Genomic DNA, 23,484 nt, shown 5'->3' with positions numbered 1-23,484 from the left:
CTGCTGACTGAAATATTCTAACCATTCCCTTTATAATGTATTCAAAAAATTGTTTTTGGACAAAAAGCCCATGCCAGAGAGTGTGCAAGACATTGGAACAGTAATGTACTGAGCAGAGATAGGCATGGTTGTCCTATAGTTTAGTGATAAGGACAGATATAAATCAACTCATACACAAAGAAAAAAGCTGTAAAATTACAACTGTGATAAGGACTACAGAGGAGAAGCACATGGTAAGATAAAAGGAAATTGATTGAAACCTACTGACTGCAAGGCCAGTAGTTCAAACCCTAAACAGTTTGCTATGAGTCAGAACCTACATTAAGGCAGACAACAACAAGGACTCCAAGAACACATCCCCAGAGAAATAATGATTGGAGTAAGACCTAATGGTAGTGTAACTTATTAACCAAGCCAGGGAAAAAGTTCAAATATCCCAAAGTATTCTAATGAAATGGTCATCATGTGCAAAGGCCCTACAGGCGTCATGTTTAAAGAATTGAAAGAGAAACCAGTTGAATGAATCTGGTAGTGAGAGATGGAAAAGAATCCAGAGGTCAATCCATGCAGAGCCATGTTAAGGGAAACCTTATTTATTCTATGATTATGTTTTATCCTTGTAAAGAAAAATGTGATCAGCAAAAAGAAAACCCTCACCTAATTCTCACAGATTTTGAGTTGACATAATTTAAATTATTTCAAAATTTTACATATTCCAAATGAATGGCTTCCAGTAAACTAAGCTTGCATCAACACACACACTAAGGAGTATAACCAAACCAATGAAAACAGTGGAGGATGGCATTATGATGGAAAGGTGACACTTTGAAGCCACCTTGACACTTCTTCTTCTCCCTCTGATGGAAGTTGAGAGGAAACCTCACTTTCCCTAGACTTCATGATGTTTGAGGGAATCCTTATGTGATGCAAATGGTTAACAGGCTCGGCTGCTACCTACAAGGTTAGGGATGTGAATCCTGCCAAGGCAACTCAGAAAACAGGTCTGGTGGCCTGCTACCAAAACAATCAGCCATTGAAAACCCCACGTGGCACAGTTCTACTCTGACATCCATAGAGTTGCCATGAGTCAAAATCAACTCAATAGGAACTGGTCTTACAGGCAAAACGCTTGGACATAAAGCAGGTGTCTAAGAGCCAAAAGAAACACATATCACATGGAGGAAGCATGAACTGCCACAGAGAAGTCTGCATCTGTCTTTCCATGACTGGAGCCTGACCATGAGGCCAGACTCTGGGGCTACACGCTAAGCCCAGGCTCTCCCCATACGACATTCCTGAGACACATCAACTTCTTTGCATGCATTTAGAACATGCATCCTACACAAAGCATAGACTTAGGATGGTTTTGTTTTCAAGAGAAGTGTGTTCTAATATCAACATTGTGATTCTAGGCTAGCGGTGGATGGGCCATTCGGAGCCGCCCTCACGGACGTGTTCCACTACCCAGTGAGCGTGTGCATTGCTGCGGGAATAGGAGTCACACCCTTCGCTGCTCTTCTGAAATCCATCTGGTACCAGTGCTGCAAGCCACAGACCAAGCTGAAGCTGAGCAAGGTATGAGGAAATCATTCATTCACCCTCCTGTGGATGAAAAGGTTTCGATGTTCTTATATCTGTCATTTTCCAATTCTTTGGGAGGATTTTAATTAACTATGAGGGATAAACTCAAGGATCCTTAACTATACTTATGTTCTTAAAAATCTCTGTGCAGTATTACATTTATGAGAAGGGTTATGTCTAATCTTGTTAAAGATGACAAGACATAAATTTTATTGCTTCATTGCCATTACAGGACATGTAATTGCTCATCTCTGTAAAATATGGACGGACGGCAAGTAGCGATGTGACTGGGCTGCAGTTAGTGATATTAGCAGGCAGCACTTTTCTGACTCTCTTTAGCTTAATAATATGGTTGCAGTTGTACAATTCAATTCTGTTTTCTCATGCGCACAGGGTCTTAACAAGAAGCCAGACGTCCCAGATGTGACCCACTGGCCTCTTGCTTGAGCGTGAGCTCTGAATCTCCCTTTGATAATTTCTCCAAATGTTCTCAGACTAAATGCCTTCCTGGTTTCCTTCTTTCCTTCCACTGTCCTGTCTAGAAACTCCATCCTGACACATTGAGTCTTTTAGGATGCTCAGGAGAGTTAAGTAGCAGAACATAGGAGCTAAGACATATCTAACTGGTCTTAACAGAGGGGAGCCAGGCAGTCTAAGGAGCAGGCTCTGACTCTTCTTCCCTGCTGACACTTTGTCTGTATCTCCTCATCAATCGAAGGAAGATGTGTAATCACATGTCCCAGTGTGTGTCCTATTGAACACCATTCCCAGGATATGACCCACTAAAGGAACACTGAGGTTAAATGAACTTAAGACACATGACAAAAATATGCCAGTCTAGAAGATTCCTACTACAAGAACCTCGGTAGCTTTGTTTCCAGGAGTCCTGGTGGTGTTTCAAGGACCACTGGACTACTAACTGAAAGGTCAGCTATTCAAACCCACTAGCTGCTCCTTAGGAGAAAGATTGTCTGCTCCTGTAAAGATTTACAGACACAGAAAGCCTATGTAGGGTCACTAAGAGTTGGAATCAACTCAGTGACAATGAGTGGGTTTGGTTATTTTGTTTCATTCACCATACCTAGGTTTATTTAGTCCTGGAAACGTTCTCCATGTGACACCCATGGAGGAATGGGGTTATGGGGGAAAGACCATGTCTAAAGTCGGGACTTTCAGAAGAGAAGTAGCTGTTGGTTCACGAGTTTCGAAGTGATAAGTGTTTCACATACATTTTCTCATTTGATTTATATCATTAACACAATAGCTAGGGGCTTGCTGGCACAGTGATTAAAGTGCTTGGCTGCTAATCCAAAGGTCAGTAGTTCAAATCCACTAACCATTCCAGGAGAGAATGAGGAGGCAGTCTGCTTCCAGAAAGATGTTAGCCTTGAAGATCCTATGTTGCAGTTTTCCTGTGTCCTGTAAGGTCACCGTGGGTAGGAATTGACTCAGTAGCAATGAGGGAGCCGCCATACCAACCTTCTAAGGTAGATAACACAGACCCATTATCCAGATAAGGAAGCTGAAGTTTGCAGAGAATGAAGTGGCTTTCCTAAACACACACAGGTAGTAAAAGACAGAATCGGGATTCAATCTCCAATCCCTTTGATGTGGACACCTGACAGGGACACACACTAGGTGTTATGCCCAGCACCTTCCTGAAACCCCAGTGGCATACTGCGGGGAGATGGTGGATGCCCGACCCGAGCATCTGCATCTTGGACTCTGCCCTCTTTCAAAGGATTGCCCTGAGTGCCTCCTTCCACACCTCAACCTGGGTTCCTCATTTGCACAATGGAGAGATGACAATCCTTATCCAACAGGGAGTTTTACTGCCAAACAAGGTGAATAAATAATGTGGAGATGTTTTTAGATGAGAATTACAGCTGCCAAAAAATATAAAAAGAATTCTGTTTCTACCATTACTACTGAAGTCTACGTTGGGTGCAAACGATGAATGCATTTGGCTGCTAACTGAAAGGCTGGAAGTTCGAGTCTACCCCGCAGCTCATCAGAAGAAAGACTAGATGATCTAAGATCGGCCAAAATCTCAGACACTGAGAATCCTCTGGGGCACAGTTCTCCTCCAACACACATGGGGTTGTCCTCAGTCAGAATGGCTTTGTTTGTGTTATGACTTTACGCATTGCCATTGACTTATTCTAATTTCTAGTGACCCACTGTAATAGAATAAGGAGCTCTGGTAGCGTAGTGGTTACGAATCGGGTTGCGAACCTCAAGGTCAGCAGTTCGAAACTATCAGCCGCTCCGTGGGAGAAAGATGAGACTTTCTGCTCCCGTAAAGACTTACAGCCTTGGAAACCCTGTACAGGGTCGCTATGAGTCAGAACCGACTCCACGGCACATAACCACCAACCTGGTAGCGTAGTGCTTACGAATCGGGCTGTGAACCGCAAGGTCAGCAGTTCGAAACTATCAGCCGCTCCGTGGGAGAAAGATGAGACTTTCTGCTCCCGTAAAGATTTACAGCTTTGGAAACCCTGTACAGGGTCGTTATGGGTCAGAACCGACTCGACGGCACTTAACAACAACAACCAGCACTGTGATAGAGTAGAACTGTTCCTCAGGGTCTCCAAGGCTGTAAATCTTCATTGAATCACATTGCCACATCTTTCTCCTTGGGAGTGGCAGGTGGGTTTGAACTGCTGACTTTTCAGTTAGCAACAGAATGCTTAAACACTAATCCACCAGGGCTACTACTAATAACTTGGATTTATCAAGCACTGACTATCTAACTGGCCAGGAGCTAGACTTTTTAAATATTACTTTTATGATTATCAGTATTATTATCACTTGTTATTTTAATTCCTGCAAGTAAAAATTTTGCTAAAGGTAATACAAAAATGGCTGCAACCATACATTGACAGAGAACTTCCAAAGGTTCAAGCCAGATTCAGAACAGGATATGGAATGAGACATATCATTGCTGATGTCCGATGGATCCTGGCTAAAAGCAGAGAATACCGAAAAAAAGACAGAGAATAAATGCCTGTGATTTATTGACTATGCAAAGGCTTTCAGTTGTGTGGAATGTGACAAGCTATAAACAACATTATAAGAATGAGTATTCCAGAATACTTAATTGTGTTCATGAGGAACCTGTACGTAGAACAAGAGGCAGTTGTTCAAAAGAACAAGGGAACCCTGAATGGTTTAAAATTAGGGAAGGTGTGTGCTATGGTTGTGTTTTTTCACCATACTTATTCAATCTGTATGCTGAACAAATAATCCAAGAAGCTGGATTAGATGAAGAAAAATGTAGTACCAGTATTGGAGGAAGACTCATTAGAGCAACCTGTGATATGCAAATGATACAACCTTGTTTTCTGAAAGCCAAGAGGACTTCAAATACTTATTGATGGAGATCAAAGACCACAGCCTTCGGTATGGATTGCACCTCAATATAAAGAAAACAAAAATCTTCACCACTGGATCAATAAACAACATTATAATAAATGGAGGAAAGATGAAAGTTGTCAAAGACTTCATTTTGCTCACATCGACCATCCATGCTCATGGAAGCAGCAATCAAGAAATCTAAGGATGCATTGCATTAAGTAAATCTGCTGCACAAGATCTTTTTAAAGTGTTGAAGAGCAAAGATGTCAGTTTGAGGACTAAGATGTGTCTGACACAAGCCATGGTATTTTCTATAACCTCATGTACAAGCAAAAGTTGGACAGTGAATAAGGAAGACTGAAGAAGAATTGATGCATTTGAGTTATGGTATTGGAGGAGACTATTAAAAGTATCATGACTGCCAAAAGAACAAACAGATCTGCGTTGGAAGAAATTCAGCCAGAATGCTCCTTAGAAGCCAGGATGGCCAGATTTTGTCTCTCATACTTCGGACATATTATCAAGAGGGACCAGTCACTGGAGAAGGATAACATGTTTGGGAAAGTGGAGAGTCAGAGAGAAAAAGAGGAAGACCCCCCCCAGTGAGATGGATTGGAACAGTGGCAGCAACAATGGTCTCAAATGCAGCAAGAATTGTGAGGTTGGCCCAGGACCGGGCAGTTTCGTTCTGTTGTGCATATGGTTGCTATGAGCTGATATCTACTCAATTACACCTAACAACATCTTTTCAGTTCCCACTTTACACAGGAAGAACCTGAAGCTAGATCACAACTAATAAGGAAAGATACAGTCATGTTATTTCATGGTCATAGTAGCCTTTTGAGAAACATAACCTCTTCAGTTTACTAATGATGAACCTGAAGCACAGATAGCTAGTAAATATTAAAACTAGAATTTGAGTGGAAACCAAATCTCCATATTAAAATAAGTTAACAAGGCAAACAAATCATTATTGTTTTGCATATTTGGTCTCAATCAAGTCAAAGGTAAGACTAGTGATAGTTCATGGCTCTTTGGTTTCCATCCCACTAAGAGTCCTGTCCCATTTCACATGGAAATGACAGAGTGTTATGCGTCTTGCTTTTTTTCACTTACGACCTCAATGAATGCATCTTCAGAACTTACTGTGGACAAAGCCCTCTCATGTTGGCATATTAATACTCTTCCCACCATAAACTTGTAATTACCACTCCCTTCCCTCAGCCCCCTCACCCCCTCTTACTGTCTTCCTCGGATGCTTTTTCGCTTTGCTTTCCTTCCTGTATTAGAATCTCCAACAGAACTTAACAGACTGGGAGCGCCTTGAACGTGACCCCTCTGGATATTTTCAGAATGCTTTGCACCTACATCTAGGCACTCTTCAACTAACTATTGAGCAAATGCATGAATAAATGATTGTCCGTGTGCCCAAAAGAAGGGACGAATATCTTCTACAAACTTTTCTGTAAAAATTCTAGTAAGATGAAAGCGTCTCTTCCTATCCACCAAAGGGGCTGTTTGTTCCAAAACTTTAGAATTAAAAGAATAGATTCCAATAATTCTCTACAAATATTGAGGGAAATTTTCTTAAAAGAACTAAAAAAAAAAGTAGTGTTACTGCCTTCTTTGTCACCATACCCTTGTCACTGCTGAGTCCTTTGTGGCATTTCCAGGCTGCTTCCACGTTTGGCCTCAGGGCTTGTCACTCATCTATAAAGCAGGGATACTGATCTCTATTCCAAATAACAGAAACCATAGAATGGGGCTTTAAAAAAAAAATTATGGCTTCATAATTCATAAAATCTAGAGTGAGATTTGGGCAGTATTTATAAAATTTGGGCATAATTTATAAAAATCTGGAGTGAGATTTAGGCAGTGTTCAGCTGAAAAGAAATGTAAGAACAATGGCATATGGGAGAAAGGAAGCATAGAATCCAAGTATCACGTGAAGGGTTCTAATCTCCTGATTTTACATTTGATAACAGAAGTCCGCATCTGTACTTAGAGCTCGTAAGGATTTCTTCAAAGTTACCCAGTTGGCTAGTCACTGAGCAAGACATGGAGCAAGCGTGTTTCTGATTTCCACTTCAAAGCTCCTTCAAGAAAGAAATGAGTTTGGCATGCTATTCAAAGGTTAGGCTGAAAATGACACTGAGAATCCAATTACTTCAAGTCTTTCATGCAAGGGAGACAGTTTAGAAGTTTCTCTGTTTTAGAGCAAGTTGGTGTGTGTTTGAATACAGCTATTATTAGGCTTATGTAACTAATATTTCTCAGGGCCGCCCACATGCTTTTGAGATATAAATACCACTCCTTCCACGAAACTGTCAGCTCTATATAATTTTGAAAGTACAGCAGAGCATATTTGTCTAACAGCGTCTTCACAATTATAGATCTGGGCTAGAGTTTTCATGTTGTTCTCTTCTGCAGCAAAGGAAGAACTATCTCAGCAGAAGGGATTTAGAGCTGGAATGTTAAGCCTAAATGCTTAACTGCAATCAGTTGGGATTGTCTCCTCTAGGTGTAAAAATATAGCTTAGCATAAAGGCAGAGATTTTTAGATACAGGGCTCAAGTTGCAAGTCTACAATAAAAAGTTATCACCCAAGTTTTTTCAGTTGTTGCCATCGGGAACTTTATCTCCTTCATCATCCTCCTCTACCTCACTGTTGTAAGATCTTATAATTAAAATGCAGGACAATAATCTATAGGATGTCTGCTGTTTCCTTGGGGTCAGCTATGGCTGTTGTTTGTGGTTGGCTGCCATCAAGCCAGCCCCTGCTTCATGGTGCTCCGTACAAAATGGAATCAGAGTGTTGTGATTCATAGAGTTCCCATGGATGGGTTTTTGGAATCAGATCACCAAGCTTTTTTTTTCCCTAGTCTCTCTTAATCTTTGACCTCCAGTGAACCCATTCAGCATCAGAGCAAAGCAGAAATCTGCACCTACAGGCCAGTGGTGAGGTATAGGAGGTACACTGACTGAGACTAGAACTCAAATTTCCAACATGGAGCGTGAGAACTCCACCACTTCCTACCTAAGCTGATGTGTTAAAATCCCTTTTGTTCTTTCTTTTTATTTTAAGATAGTGATGAAGGGAGTTGAGGAGGAGGAAACTGCTGAGGAAGAGACTTTCCATGAAGGCAAAATAACAATAAGTAAAATGATGGCTTGCTGTGAAGAAAATGGGAAAAAGTTGTAATATATTTATTAAAAGGATATTTTCAACCCAGTGGAGAGCCAGGCTTCACTGGGCTGAAGGCAGATGGGAACATAGTGTTCCTTTGGGACACAGAAAGGGGGTGTGGGTGTTTGAGAAATCTCTGGATACTCTGTGGAGGACGCAGAGAACTGAGGAGAATAAATGCCCAAAAGCAATAAAAGTACTCCAACCTCTGCCTAACAGGTCTGATTAATTCTACATCACACTCAATTTGTGAAAAGAGCTCTTGAAAAAAATTAGGACAGTTTGCTTGTACAAACTGTCAGAATGATGAATGAAATAGGTGTGTATGAATAGGGAGGGAGGGGGGAGATTGCTGACATAAATATATTGGCTTACGCATTTTATTCATCCCTAATATCTCAGCCATGTAGACAGAGTTGCAAGAATTGCCAACTGAAGGATTTGGTCAATTTTAACTGCTTATGTAATCTTCGGACTACAATGAAATAGATGGTAGAAAAGCTGAGATAATCTAATTTCTTCATAAATTGTCTTCTTTCATCAGGTCAATAATACACAACCGTGATAATGGGTGTTTATGGTGTGTCCTATGCAAAATGGCCTTTGGGTTCTTAACCTAATATAATAAACAGATAAGTCAAATAAAAAGACAGCATGGGCCGGTGGGAACGAGGGAAAGTAGCCAAGAAAGACAAAAATCCATACTTCACTTAAATATATTAATAAAACAAACGGAGATCTGCTCTCTTTTCTAATGAATGAAAAATGCATTTAATTTAATCTATTTGGCTTGAGAAATTATTTACGTTCACTTTCTCTCACACTGGCGCTCTGGCTACTCCTGCAATTGATCTTCTGTTGAAACCACTGTGAGTGTTGTAATCAATTGAGCTGGCTAGCAGAAGGAGACCTGGTATGGCACTATAGGATAATGCACTGGACTGCAAGGTCGATTTGAACTCACCAGCCGCTCCTTGTAAACCCTCTACAGGGTCGTTATGAGTCCGAACGACTCGACGGCACTTAACAACAGCAAGCTGAAGGTCACTGCTCAGAAAACACATATGCTTCTCATCTTTCACTATAAACAATTCCAAACCACAAGCCGTAGAATCCATCCCTATTCATCGCAACCCCGCATGTGTCAGAGAAGAGCTATACTCTGTACGGTTTTCTTGGTTGTGATTTACAGAGTAGATTGGCAGGCTTTTTTCTGAGGCATCAGTAGGTAGACTTGAACTGCTAACCTTTTGGTTTTAGTAGTCAAGTGCATAGCCATTCACATTCCCCAGGGACCCTTAAAAGCCTCTCAATAATACCCCATTAGGTCTTACCATTGTCGAGTGAGAAGGTGACCAGTGTGAATATTTTTTATGTCTTTGTCTCTCAATATGACTATAGTCTAGTTGTGATAATGGTGGTGGTGTGCCGTGGAGTTCGTTCCAACTCTCAACAACTCTGTATAGGGTTTCTGAGGTGTAAATCTTTATGAAAGAGGAAAGCCTCGTCTTTTTCCTGCAGAATAACTGGTGGATTCAATCTGCTGGCTTTGCAGTTAACAGTCCAACTTGTAACCCACTACACTACCAGAGCTCCAACAGTCTCATTGCAGATTTTAATTATGTGACCAATCAAAACTCTCTCTTCATTCACCTTCATCCACAAATCACCACCATCACTTTACTTTGATGTGTGTACCTCATTCCACTTCTTTTGCATAGATTTACATACTCACCTTCATCCATATACAGAGTCTCAGCAAGGTGCTATGGGGTAATGCACTGGACCACAAGGTCAGTTTGAACCTCAAGGTCAGTGTTTGGAACTCACCAGCTGCTCCTCAGAAACCTATACAGGGTTGCTATGAATAGAAACCCATTCAATGGTTTAACACCACCAACAGCAACCATATGCAGGCAGCATAATTTTTATATAAATATGGGTGTGTATGTAGATAGATCGTGTCCTGGTGTGGCACTGTAAGATCAGCACTGGACTACTAACCACAAGGTTGGCGATTGAAGCCCACCAGCAGTTCCTTGGAAACCTTATACAGGGTTGCTATAAGTCAGAACTGATTCAATGGTGCTTAACAACAACTACAATGTAGATCAATAGATCTGTAATTTATTTTTGTTTTTTTTTATAATATGACTTGGACCACTTTTAGTGTCAATATACACTAAAATAAAATCTACTTTAATTTATTTAGTGTCTTCAGAGTATTCTACAGTGTAGCTATCCCACAGGTTACTTAATCATTCTCTTATGATGAATGCTTCAGTTGTCTGTGAAGTATTATTAGCTATAAAGAAAATAAACGGAGGCCCCAAAATGCCAGTTCTCAGCCACCAGACAAAGTAGCAATATAGTCATGAAATAACATTAAGGATTGTTGTTGTTGTTGCTGTTAAATGCCATTGAGTCATTTCTGACTCATAGTGACCCTGTATAGGGTTTCCAAGGAGTAGCTGGTAGGTTTGAACTGCCAACCTTGTGGTTCATAGCCCAGTGCTGATCCTACAGCACCACACCAGGAGTACAGCATTAAGGATGTTGTTGTTGTTAAGTGCCGTTGAGTCGTTTCTAACCCACAGTGACCCTGTATAAGGTTTCCAAAGAGTGGCTGGTGAGCTTGAACCACCAACCTTGTGTTAAGGATAGTGGTTTTAATTAAGAGTCTTAAAGTGGAGTCATGGTATCGCGCTGCAGGATAAAGCACTGGACCATAAGGTTGGTTTGAACCATAAGGTCAGCAATTCAAACTCACTAGCCTCTTTTTGGAAACTCTATACAGGGTTGCTAGGAGTCGGAACTGACTGGATGACTATTAACAACAAAGACTGAAAATAATTGACAAAGGTGGATCCTAATCTTACTATGACTAACCAGGAAAACAAATGGATCATTTTATCTCTTTAAAATAAGCCCCAACTGGAGTTGGGATATAGGTTAGGGAGGTTTTCAGTAAGGATAATTATTTACTTCAAATGTTTTTTATCTATTGTTTCATCCAGGAATACCTTGACAATAACAGCTGCATCATTCCATAAACTATATTCCTTACTCTTCATAACAACACAGTGCATTGTTGTTCTGTGTTTACAGTCATTTCACATATGCAGTGAGCTTGTTGTTGTTAAATGCCGTCGAGTCAGTTTCAACCCAGCAACCCTGTATAGGGTTTCCAAGGAGCAGCTAGTGAGCTTGAACTGCCAACCTCGTGGCTCAAACTGACTTTGCCGTCCAGCTCATTAACTCCATGTGGTGAGCTAGGCTTGAGTTAAATGACTTGTCCCCAAGTAACACAACTCACAAATGATGAAGCCAGATGACTATTATTCAAGTGCTCACCAACTTTTAAGTACTTTTTGTTGTTAAGTGCCACCGAGTCAGTTCTGACTCCTAGAAACCTGTATAGGGTTTCCGAGGAATGAATGACCGACTTTGCCATTCGAACCGACTTTGCAGTCCAGTACATTAACCTGCAGTACCACACCAGGATTCCTGTAAGTGCTTTACGTACTATGCTACACCAGATCTAAACCTGCATCTCCATATGTAATTTCTTTCTTTGGAGATGCCTAATGCTATAAATAAATAAAAAGATGATAAATAGATGATAGATAAGTGACTGGCTGGCTGGCTGGCTGGATGGATGGATGGATGAGTGGATGGATAGGTAGGTGGTGTTTTGAGCTATCCTCAAGTCAGCCCCTACTCTTAAAAAAAAACTTTAAGCACAAAAGAAAGAAAAAGTCCCCCATGCCTTTCCCGTGATCAGTTGCAGATTAGATTGAAGTGATCAATAGAGTTTACATTAGCTAACTTATGGGTATAAGTCTCCAGGCCTTTTTTCCTAGTTCATCTTAGGCTGGAAGGTCCACTGAAATCTGGTCAGCATCATAGCAACAAACAAGCTTTGCAGTGGCAGCCTGAGGTGCGTTGACTAGCATTAAATTCAGAGCTCTGGCCCGGGAGCAGAGAACTCTAACACTGAGACACCAAAACCCACTAGAGAGACAGATGAAGACAGACATAGGTAGATTGTAAAATAGGATTGTGAAACAGGTGACTGATTTTAGGGTGCTTTTATTTGTGGAGATTAGGGGTCAGGGTCATCTTAGAGAACACAGATCACAGAGTCGTAGCCTACTGTTAGAGACCCTTGTTCCTCTATCGATGAGGGACATCCTACTGGACAAAATGCAGAAGGGGGCCGCTCTTGTCCCTCCTAATAGGTATTTCCCATCATTAGAGAGATGAAAGGGATTCAGTAAATACCCTTTCTCCTCTGTTCAAAGTCTACTTTCTTCTTTTTCTGCCTGAAGCACTTTCCACTGAGGCTATTCATTTTCCCTCCATTGCCTCTTGCTCCAAAGATGCTCTGTGTCACCTATGAGTCAATTGCAGAGAAAACACACACACAAGGTCCTTACAGGGAAGGAAAAAAGAAAATAGAAAAGACTCAACAAACCCTAGAAACAGTGACACACAGCTACACCACAAGACAGTGAAGCCAGGAATAATTTCTAACTGAAAGGCAAAGGATGAGTGGGTGGAGGAAGCTAAGATGTGGGCATTTCACAGGTCAGGGTGGTTGGGACTGGATTTGAAATTGAAAAGTTAAATAAAAGGAAAAGTTAATGGTTTTTTTTCTTATTACTCATATATAAATGCGTGTAAAGCATGTTCCTTAAAGGGTGGGAAGTCTTAGAAAATAATCAAATGATGTGTGTTCTCTGCTAAATGATACCATCAATGCTCTTAGATAAAACAAAGATAAACACTAGATTGCAAGGTCCGTTTGAACCCAAGCTTAGGGGTTCAAACTCATTAGCCGTTCTGCAAAAAACCCATACAAGGTCGCTATGAGTCAGAACTGACTCGACGGCACTTATCCACAACTAAGAGCAGAAAGGGGTGGGAAGGAGGAGGTGCATATGTGAGCATTGTGTTCGATTTAGTATTTTTTCCATTCCTACAAGGAGCAAGCCAAGTGTAAGTGAAGGCTTAGGCTTTCCAGAAAAATAAGTATATCTGTCTTAGAAGAACAGGCAGAACATACTTTGAAGCAAGGACAGCAAGATTTCTTCCCATGTACTTTGGACATGTTATCAGGAGAAACCAGTTCCTGGAGAAGGACATCATGCTTGGTAAAGTGGAGGGTCCGCAAAACAAAGAGAAAGACCCTCAAGGAGATGGAGTGACACCGTGGCTGCAGCAATGGGCTCAAACATGACGATTATGAGGAAGGTTCAGGACCAGGCAGTGTTTCATTCTGTTGTGTATGAACTGACTCAACAGCTCCTAACAACAACAAGGTTTTCTAAAATTAACTTCAATTAGACACTCCACAAACTGAAAGGAAAAGAGATAGCAGTGTCCATCACCAGCATAGGATGTAAAATCAACCTCCTAACTGTTCTCTATTCTACTTCTACAACCCCACCACCACCACCACCACTCACTATGCTACCCAGTCTATGCTCAGCAGAGCAGCCAGAGGAATCTTTCAGGTACATGCCTAAGATCATGCCATGCCTCTGCTTAGCATCCATCAGTGCCTTCTCAACTGAGAGTGGAAGTCAATATCTCCACAAGGCCTCCATCTCCCCCTAGAACTCACACCTCCTATTCTTCCCTGCTAGCCCCAACTACTGCCGCTCTGAGTGATCCTCCCTGCTCTTTCTAGAAGGGTCCCACCTTAGGGGCTCACGTTTTGTTCCCTCCATCCGTATGGCTCTTCCTCTGACCATCTGACTCCCTCACTACCTCCAGCTCCATGTCCAATGTCTCCTTCTCAGCGAGTCCTCCTTGGCCATTCCACTTTAACAGACTAGCTGAGCTTTCTCTGTCACACTCAGCACCATTTGATGTATTTCATGTTTTCTTTGTCCTTCTTCACCATTAAAAATCCCTTTGGTCTTTTTTGTTCATGGTTATAATTCCAGAGGGCTCCCTGGGTGATACAATTGGTGAAGCAATCAGATACTAACCTAAAAGTTGGCAATTCAAATGCATCTAGAGGCACCTAGGAAGAAAGACTTGGTGATCTACTTCCAAATGATCACTGCCACTGAAAACCCTACGGAGCACACTTAGACACACATGGGGACACCGGAAGTCAGAGCCAGCTTAATGGTAACTGCTTTGGTTTTCTGGCTTTTACAGTTCCAGAGTTTAGAACAGCCCTTGACATACAGTAAGTGGCCAATACATATGTGGAAGCTTCCAACGTTCATGGTAAAAATCCATGATCTTTTCACCTTATTTTTTAAAGAGCTTTTTAAAGTCATCTTATATTTATTGAATTAATGAAGAAGCAGATGAGCATGCTCATGTCCACAGTACTAATGGGGGTATCACAGGGACCACGGGCACATTTTACGTAGTCCAGGGAGAGAGGAGGCTCAGGGAGAGGAGAGAGGCTCTCCTTGTGGGGAGTAATCATGCTTAGGAACTGAGGGATCATTTGGCCTATAATTAGCATCAAAAGTGCCTCTCAGTACAGCAGCTACCCAGTAGCCACACAGCTTCTCAACCTTGAGGGAAATGAGTTTGTCCTCCTCCTGAATTTGAATATTATAGATTTGAATATTGTAGATTCATACATAAACCTGAAGAGAAAAGGTAAGATGTTTAGCCTTGAAATACATTCTGTGATTTTTTTTCCTCCTGAATTTGATCTGTTAATTAAATCTCCTCTATAACTTTTATGGTATGCTGATGAGTTTGCAGGCAGGCTGGCCAAGAGGGGAGAGGAGAGAATGCTGGAGGGATATTTCCTGGTGGGAAGGCACCAAGGCAGACCCTGGAATGGAGACCGGCCCCTGCGAACCTTTGAACCCTGTCTTCCAGAGTGTTACTCCTCAGAAGTAGATTTCCTAGTCTTTCTTCCCAGATACCCATGGATGGACTCAAACATCCAAATTTGGGTTAGCAGCTGAGCGTGTAAACTATGTGTACCACCCAGGGATTCAGAGGGTTCCCAGGAAAGATACTGATGTCTCCTTGGGGAGGAAATGCAGGAAAGAGTGGAGGCAGCTCAGGTGAGGATTGGCTTCTTTCAAAGGCAATCATCTGAAACTCAGCACAAATATGAAGCCTTCGTTGTATGCAAACCCAAACCCTTTCCCGTCACAATCCATTTGTTAAACTCAGAAGTCTCGCATGAACTGTAAAAAGAGAGAGGGTGTGTGTCTTCCTAGACAGTGATTCAATACAGCAGTCAACACACAAGCCCAGCCATCACCCACCAGCTTTCTTAGGCGTCGATACATCTGGCTGAAGGGAGATTTCTGCCCTTTGTGATTTGAGTCTGCAATTACTACACACTTCACTCTCCCCAGGTTGCAGCTGCAGAAGTGGATTAGTGCACAAGCCTTCGGGGCCTCTGGGGAGCAGAGTTCAAATCCTGAGCTTAGGTCATAAGTAAAGATGAAGGGGGTGGGTCTCACGGTTTATCCCAGCTTGGGGAACAGAGAAAGGCATAGCTAGTTATGATTATTAATCTTGTTCTGAAAAAGCACAGCCAACAATGTGGTGAATTGATCCTCATCCAGGAAACTGGCAACAGCCCACAGCCTGCCAGCTCTCGGAATTCACTCTGGGCTCTTTCAAACATCACGTGATATTTTTTTTTTTTTTCCACCAAAAAGAAATCACAGTGAGACTGTTTGTTCCCTGGCAGAGAAAAGCATGTTATTTTAGAGAAGTGCCCATTTGGGCTCCAGTAATTTCAGTGGAGATAAAGTAGTCTGTGATTATCAGCACATTATGAAAAAAGGACCCATGGTTTCTCTTGCTTTCTCTCTTGACAGGTGTATTTCTACTGGATTTGCCGGGATGTGAGAGCTTTTGAGTGGTTCGCAGATCTCTTACTTTCACTGGAGACACAAATGAGTGAGAGAGGGGAAGTTAACTTCCTGAGTTACCGTATATTTCTCACTGGCTGGGATGAAAATCAGGTATTGATAAGGCACTGAGAACAAGCAGCATTACCTAATGCTTCTAACAATAGAGCAAAGAGAAGAGGGATCTTTTCAACAATGAACTATATCGTTAGTAACATGCAAGAATTATTCTATGTTCTTAAAAAGGAAAGGAGGATAAAATAAGACCAGATTAGAAATAACTATTCAAATTGTAGCAATAGAGATCCTGCAGTTAGCTTGCAAGGAATAGAAGAGAAGATAAAGAGGTTGGTTGATGAAGGACAGCCCTAAATTTGGAAAGCTAAGATAAATGATATCATTAAAAATGGCATTTGTCATTTTAAGAGTGGCATCAAGCAAATGTTATTGATTGGCTATAGTATTTGGTTAAAGTCCTAATTGGCTCTAGTCCTCCAGATTGGAGCTCTCAGTTCAGAGTTAAATAGAAAAAGTTCCTAGGCTTTTATCTTCAAAATCATGTATTATAAAGTACATGCGTTTCCATAGAAAGTAATTATTATGAATACATGATTTATACAGATCTCTTTTTCTTAAGGAGTTCCTATAAATGGTGTGCATATATTTTTATTCAACTGGTGTGGTGCTGTAGGATCAGCACTGGACTGCTAACCACAAGGTTGGGGGTTCAAACCCACCAGTCGCTTCTTGGAAACCCTATACAGGGTCGCTATGAGTCGGAATCCACTCGATGGCACTTACCCCACCACCAAGATGAAGATAAGGAGACCTGGTGGTGTAGTGGGTTATGTGTTAATCTGCTAACCACAAGGCCAGCAGTTCAAACCCACCAGCCACTCCAAAGGAGAAAGAGGAAGCTGTCTGCTTCCCTAAAGATTTACAGTCTAGAAACCCAAAGAGGCAGTTTTACTCTGTCCTGTAGATGTGCTGTGAGTCCACATATATTCCTGACAGTGGGTTGGACTGGGTGAGATCAAGAGTATTAGTGATTTCTTATGGTTGAGTTTGGACTCCCTGGTGTGGCGCTGTAGGACCAGCACTGGACTGCAAACCACAAGGTCAGCAGTTCAAAACCACCAGCTGCTCCTCGGAAATGCTATACAGGGTCACTATGAATCGGAACCAACTCAACAGCTCTTATAACAACAAGGTTGAGTAGACCAAAATATTGCATTATGGTAGTATTTTAATGTTGATAATATTGATGGATAACCATTATATTCTAATCCTTTTGTAAGGAGTTTTGTTGTTGCTAAGTGCAATCGAGTCCGTTTTGATCCATAGTGACCCTGTATAGGGTTTCTGAGGAGCAGCTGGTAAGCTTGAACTGCCAACCTTGTGGTTTAATCCGATTTGACAGTTCAGAACTCCTTTTTAAGGATTATGGGATGAATATTGCTGGATTAGGAGTCCTGGTGTGGCGCTGCAAGTTAATGCTCCAGACGGCATAGTCGGTTTGAACCTCAAAGTTGGCAGTTCAATCATACCAGTCACTCCTGGGAAACCCTATGTGAGTCGCTGTGAGTCGGTACTGACTTGAGGGCACTTAACAACAACAACAGTCGCTAGGTTAAGGAGCTCTAGAAGCATAATGGTTATGAGTTGGGCTGCTAACCTCAAGGTCAGCAGTTTGAAACTCCAGGTTGTTCCAAGGAAGAAAGATAAGGCTTTCTGCTCCCGAAAGATTTACAGCCTCGGAAACCATATACAGAGTCACTATGAGTCAGAACCGACACCATGGCACCTAACCAACTAGTACTTTTGAAGTCCTGGTGTGACATTGCAGGGTAATGTGCTGGACTGCAAGGTCAGTTTGAACCACAACGTTGGTGGTTCAAATCCCATACAGGGTGGCTATGAGTCGGAACCAACCCACCGGCACTTAACAACAACAACATTGCTAGGTTGGAGTCTGGGTGAGGCACAGTAGGATCAGCTGTGAACCACAAGGTCTACAGTTCGAACATCTTCTCCTCAGAAACCCTATACAGGGTCGCTATGAGTAGGAACTGAAGGGAAGGCACTTAACAACAACATTGCTAAGTTACAGGATGAATATTCTAATGAGCACTCTATAACAGCTACTGCTGGTAGCTACTACTTTTAAGGAAAGCATACAAGAGTTGAGGTATTTGAGTTAATCTTTAAATTCACAAATCAGTGCTCACACTGAAGCTGGGGCCTAGTGTCTCCTCTCTTATGGGCCCTATAAAACATCACTGTAATTTGACTCTGTACTACTGTAAATGAATAAGACTTGGTTTGAAATTCTGTAGCTAAATGAATTTTTATGGTCTTATTTGCAATCTTCCTTAAATATCTTATTCCTCTGGGAAAATCTGAAATATAGGTTTCTTGGGAACTAGGCTTGAAGCATCTTAATGAATTTAATAGCGCTAATTATGTTTTCCAAACAAACATTTTCTTTATTCAAATGGGATTTTTGACTAATGATCCATTTGGTAAAAGATAGACACAGCCTTGTCTTTTGCTTACTGGTAATATACTCGCTTTTCTGCTTCTAATGTGAAAATGGTCCAAAGTCTTTGGAGCTGGGAGACAGACTGTGTGTTTTTTGTGACAGCATACACCTTCCCCATCCCATCTTTGCCATTTTTTAAATCACACTATAAAATATATTCTTTCCCACCCCACCCCCACCACCCCGAATACAAGTCAATTGAAATAAATGTGGTTTTTTTTTAATTGCCAAGACATATTGGAAATACTTTAGGTTCCCAAATTTCAAGGAGGACATAGCCAATGTAAACATTTAAAGAGGTGGAAAAAAATTGGTGTATTCTGTCAACAAGGTATCAAGAGATGTTTTAGAAATGGCCAATTGTTCAACTCAATTTGACAACCTCAAAGTGGCAGAATGACAAGAACAGAAAGAACAGATGGAAGAGGTAGTGTGAAGGGCACATCAGCAGGCTTTGAGAGTAATTGAACATTAGGCTGAAAGATGTGAAACAAATATAATTCCAAATATAATTCAATCTACCTGTGATTGGTAGATCGAGGATAACATCCAGAGACGTAGGGAAGGCCTATTCTCTTCTAAATAGCCAAACTTCTTTGCAAGTAACATAAGGCCCTTCCCAACGAGTCCCCAATTCACTTGTTCTACCCTCCCAGCCACCATTTTCTAAACTACCCCTGCCTTCCCATCATGCCATGCATGTCTATACTTCATTATCTTTACTCATTTTTTATCTATTCCTACAAGAAAAGGATCATTCATAGCATTGTAGTTGTACACATGATTTTTCCTTCCATTCTATGACCATTTTGTCACAAAGCAGAGACATCTCTTTCCCTATTCGTATCACTCAGTTCATAGTACATTGCCTGCCTACAATGGTCACTCAAGATGGGTGCATGTAAGTAAATTAAAGTCGTGACTAATTTGAGGAGAGAGGTGATTCAATTTTAGTTATGATAATCCATTGGACTTAATTCTACACTAAATACAGAATTATACATATATAGGAAGATAAGAGAACTTGAGAGAAAAAGATAGTGTACTAGTTTATAGATCATGATAGTTGGGACTATTAAAATAGAAGGTCTTTGAGGAGTAGGAATCTAAAGGATATCAAGACAGCTGAGATTAGAACCTTATAGACAGCTAGCTACCTTTTGAGATAGGAGAATATGATCAAGAAAAGACAAATCTAATGTTTTCTCCTTGAATCAAAAGAAATGTCAGCGGGCAAAAGAAGACCACAGTTGCCAAAAGAAAAGAAGTAATAAAGATTAGAGAAGAAATCAATTAAATGTATTTCTTAATCACCATTTTGTATTTAATATTTATCAGAAGTTCTAGTCAAAGTAATAAAGTCAGAAAGAGAAATAAAGGGTATCCAAATTGGTAAGGAAGAAGTAAAACTACTTCTATTCACAGATGACATTATCTTATACATAGAAAACCTCAAAGTCCCCACAAGAAAATTCAGAAACAGAAAAGCTATGGAAAGAATCAATAATGCTTCCAACTGGCCTTTTGAGAGGCTCAATAAAATCAACAAACTATTGGCCAAGTTGACAAAGAAAAAGTATGAGCAGATACAAGTAACCAAAATAAGAAATGAGATCTAGGGATCCTAATTTATGGCATGAATAGAATATCAAACCTAAGTAATAGTGTCCCAAGAGCATAAAATAAACTAGATAACTGAGATCTCCTAAAAACGAAATCCTTACGCTCATCAAAAGGCTTCACCAAAAGAAGGAAAGAGAACTTACAGTATCAGAGGGGAAGTGGCAGCAACATATCAGACAAGGGTTTAGCCTCTAAAATTTATGGAAGAGTCCTACACCTCAACATGAAAAAATGATCCAACTTTAAAAATGGGCAAAGGACATGAACAGACATGTTGCAAAAGTGGACATTCAAATGGCCAACAAGCACATGAAGACATTCAGGTGACCAACAAGCACATGAAGACATTCAGGTGACCAACAAGCACATGAAGACATTCAGGTGGCCAACAAGCACATGAAGAGATGCTCACAGTCACTAGCCATTGCTGTTGTTGTTAAATGCAATAAAGTCAGTTCTGAATCATAGCAACCCTGTACAAGGTTCCCAAAGAGCATCTGGTGGGTTTGAACCACCGATCTTGTGGTTAGCAGTCCAGTATTTATCCTACAGCACCACACATTGGAGATGCAAATCATCATTATCAATAATAATGGCACTGATCAAAAGTACATTTAAAAAAAAAAAAAAGTTCCAGGATGTGGAAAAATTGGCAATCTTTTACACCGGTGGTGGTACTGTAAAATAGTACAGCTACTATGGAAAATGGTATGGCACATCCTTAAAAAGCAGGAGAGAGAAATACCATATGATCTAACGATCCAACTCCTAGGTATATATCCTACAGAAATAAGCACTGTGACATAAATAGTCATGTTCACACCGATGTTTGTTTCAACATTATTCACCATAGCAGAAAGATGGAAAAACCCAAGTGCCTGTCAGTGAATGAATCGATAAACAAACGATGGTACATACATACCATGGAATTCTACACAACAATGAAGAATAACTATGAATCTATGAAACATCTCACAACATGGATGAATCTGGAAGACATTAAGTCAATCATAAAAGGACAAATATTGTATGAGAGCAGTATCTACCAGAGTTCTTTTTTATTAAGTAGATAGAAGGTGCTGTTTTTTTTTCCCAAATGTCATCTAATCCCACAATTTTTACTTTAGGCTATTCACATAGCTTTACACTGGGATGAAAAGACCGATGTGATTACGGGCTTAAGGCAAAAAACCTCCTATGGAAGACCCAACTGGAACGATGAGTTCAGACAGATAGCCTACAACCACCCCAGGTAAGGGAAGCTTCCTTGGCCTACCTGCTCTGAGCCTTTCTGGAGAAATATGTGGTGCTCCTGAAGCAGAAGCTTTTAGGCATTAACTGGTTAATCTGCAGTACTGGACCTCTTATTCATAAGTAAAACATGGACCTTACAAAAGATGGTCATTGGCTACTTCCAGAGCCACAAGCCACTTGACTGTCTTTCAAAAACTGACAATTATTGATAACGAAATTTTACAAATTTACCCTCAATTTTAAGATGGTATTCACTTATTCATTTATGTTTAACTAAAATGTTTACTGAAAGCAGATAGAAACTGTGTAATATCAAACAGGGATTTAGGATCATAGTTAGGAATTCAGGACCTGGAGCCCAAGTTCCTAAGTATATCAGTATCCTGGCTCTGCCCAAACCAAATGGTTGACCTTGGGTGAGTTACTAACCTTCTACTGACTTAGTCTCCTCCTCTGTAAATTGCAGATAATAAGAGTACCTCTGTCCTTGGGTAGTTTGAGGACTGAATGAATTCTTAACATGTAAAGTGCCTATCAGTGCTTTGCATGCAATGAGTACTGAGTAAATGTAGCGCTGTAGGATAAGCATTCAACCACAAGGTCAGTTTGAACATCAAGGTTGGTGATTCAAACTCACTGGTCACTCCTTGGAAACCCTATACAAGGTCACTATGAGTCAGAACCAACTCGACAGTGACAACAATATTGTTACTGTTAACATTATCATCAGTACTATTATTATTGCAGTTCTATAATAAACTTCAGTGTGGAGGAGAAAGAGTACTGGATCTGGGTCGGGAAGAGGGGAGTGTGTAGTCTGTAGATGGTATTTCCTAGGTCTGGAAGTTACCAAATGTGTGATCCTGAACAAGATAGCTTATTTGAGCTGCATTTTCATTATTATGAAGTATGAATGATAGTATCTACTCACAGTGTTTATCTTCAAGTTGTAAAGTTATACAGTAAGTTCAAGAACTTGGGAAAGTGTAAGGTACATGGTGTGGAGCTGTGGGATAAGCACTGGACTGCTCACTGCAAGGTCAGTGGTTCAAACCCACCAGACATCCTTGGAAACAGAAGATTTGTTTGTTCTTCTGGCATTCCATGGTACCTTTAATATTCTCCTCCAACACCATAACTCAAATGCATCGATTCTTCTGTGCTCTTCCTTATTCACTGCCCAAATTTCACATATATATGAGGTTATTGAAAATACCATGGCTTGGGTGAGGTGCACTTTAGTCCTCAAAGTGACAGCTTTACTCTTGAACACTGTAAAGAGATTTTGTGCAGCAGGTTTGCCGAATGTAATCAATCGTTGTTTGGTTTCTTAACTGCTGCTTCCATGAGTGTGGGTCCATGTCTCAATTAATGTGTTGGCTCAAAGGGAAGATGCTTATTTTTTTTCGGCTTCTGTCCTTGGGTCCCTTGATCTTCATACGTATGGTGTGGCATCTCTCTTCCCCTACCCCTGCTTGTGATTACGTCCTTACTTGTTACTTTATACGGCAGGAGAAACTGATTCAAGACACACCCTGCACTAATACAGCCTCTTTAGAATAACAAGGAAAACCCAGTCCCAAACAGAGTTATAACCACAGGTATACCCAAAAGTGAAACCTCACTGCCATGGAGTCCTTTCAGACTCATAGGGACCCAGCAGAAGGTTCCAAGACCGTAAATCTTTGTGGTGGTGGTGGTGGTGGTGGTTGTTAGGTGCCATTGAGTTGGTACTGACTCACAGTGACCCTATGCATGACAGAACAAAACACTGCCTGGTCCTGGACCAACCTCACATTTGAGCCCATTGATGCTGCCACTTTGCCCATCCATCTCACTTGTGGTCTTCCTCTTTTTCTCTGACCCTCCACCTTACCAAATATGATATCCTTCTCCAGTGACTGGTCCCTCCTGAGAAGTATGAGAGATGAAATTTGGCCATCCTGGCCTCCAGGGAGCTCTCTGGCTGCACTTCTTCCAACCCAGATCTGCTGGTTCTTTAGGCAGCCCATGGCACTTTCAATATTCTCCTCCAACATCATAATTTAAAAGCATCAATTCTTCTGTGGTCTTCCTTATTC

The 23,484-nt window shown here is 41.0% G+C and overlaps 1 protein-coding gene across 1 annotated transcript in view; it reads left to right on the top strand.

The window, feature by feature from the left end:
- The window catches only part of NOX3 (NADPH oxidase 3), an 82,385-nt gene that overhangs the window by 37,693 nt on the left and 21,208 nt on the right, over window positions 1–23,484 (top strand). Inside the window, exons 10-12 of the mRNA XM_006868449.1 lie at window positions 1,413–1,575; window positions 15,952–16,098; window positions 21,277–21,401. Of these exons, the coding sequence (XP_006868511.1) occupies window positions 1,413–1,575; window positions 15,952–16,098; window positions 21,277–21,401 (435 nt within the window). The remainder of the gene's footprint in view (window positions 1–1,412; window positions 1,576–15,951; window positions 16,099–21,276; window positions 21,402–23,484) is intronic.

Source organism: Chrysochloris asiatica, unplaced genomic scaffold (genome assembly GCF_000296735.1).
Source record: "Chrysochloris asiatica unplaced genomic scaffold, ChrAsi1.0 scaffold00117, whole genome shotgun sequence".
NCBI lineage: Eukaryota > Metazoa > Chordata > Mammalia > Afrosoricida > Chrysochloridae > Chrysochloris > Chrysochloris asiatica.
Note: the sequence above shows the minus strand (reverse complement) of the source record. Positions and strands in the feature narration are given on the sequence as shown.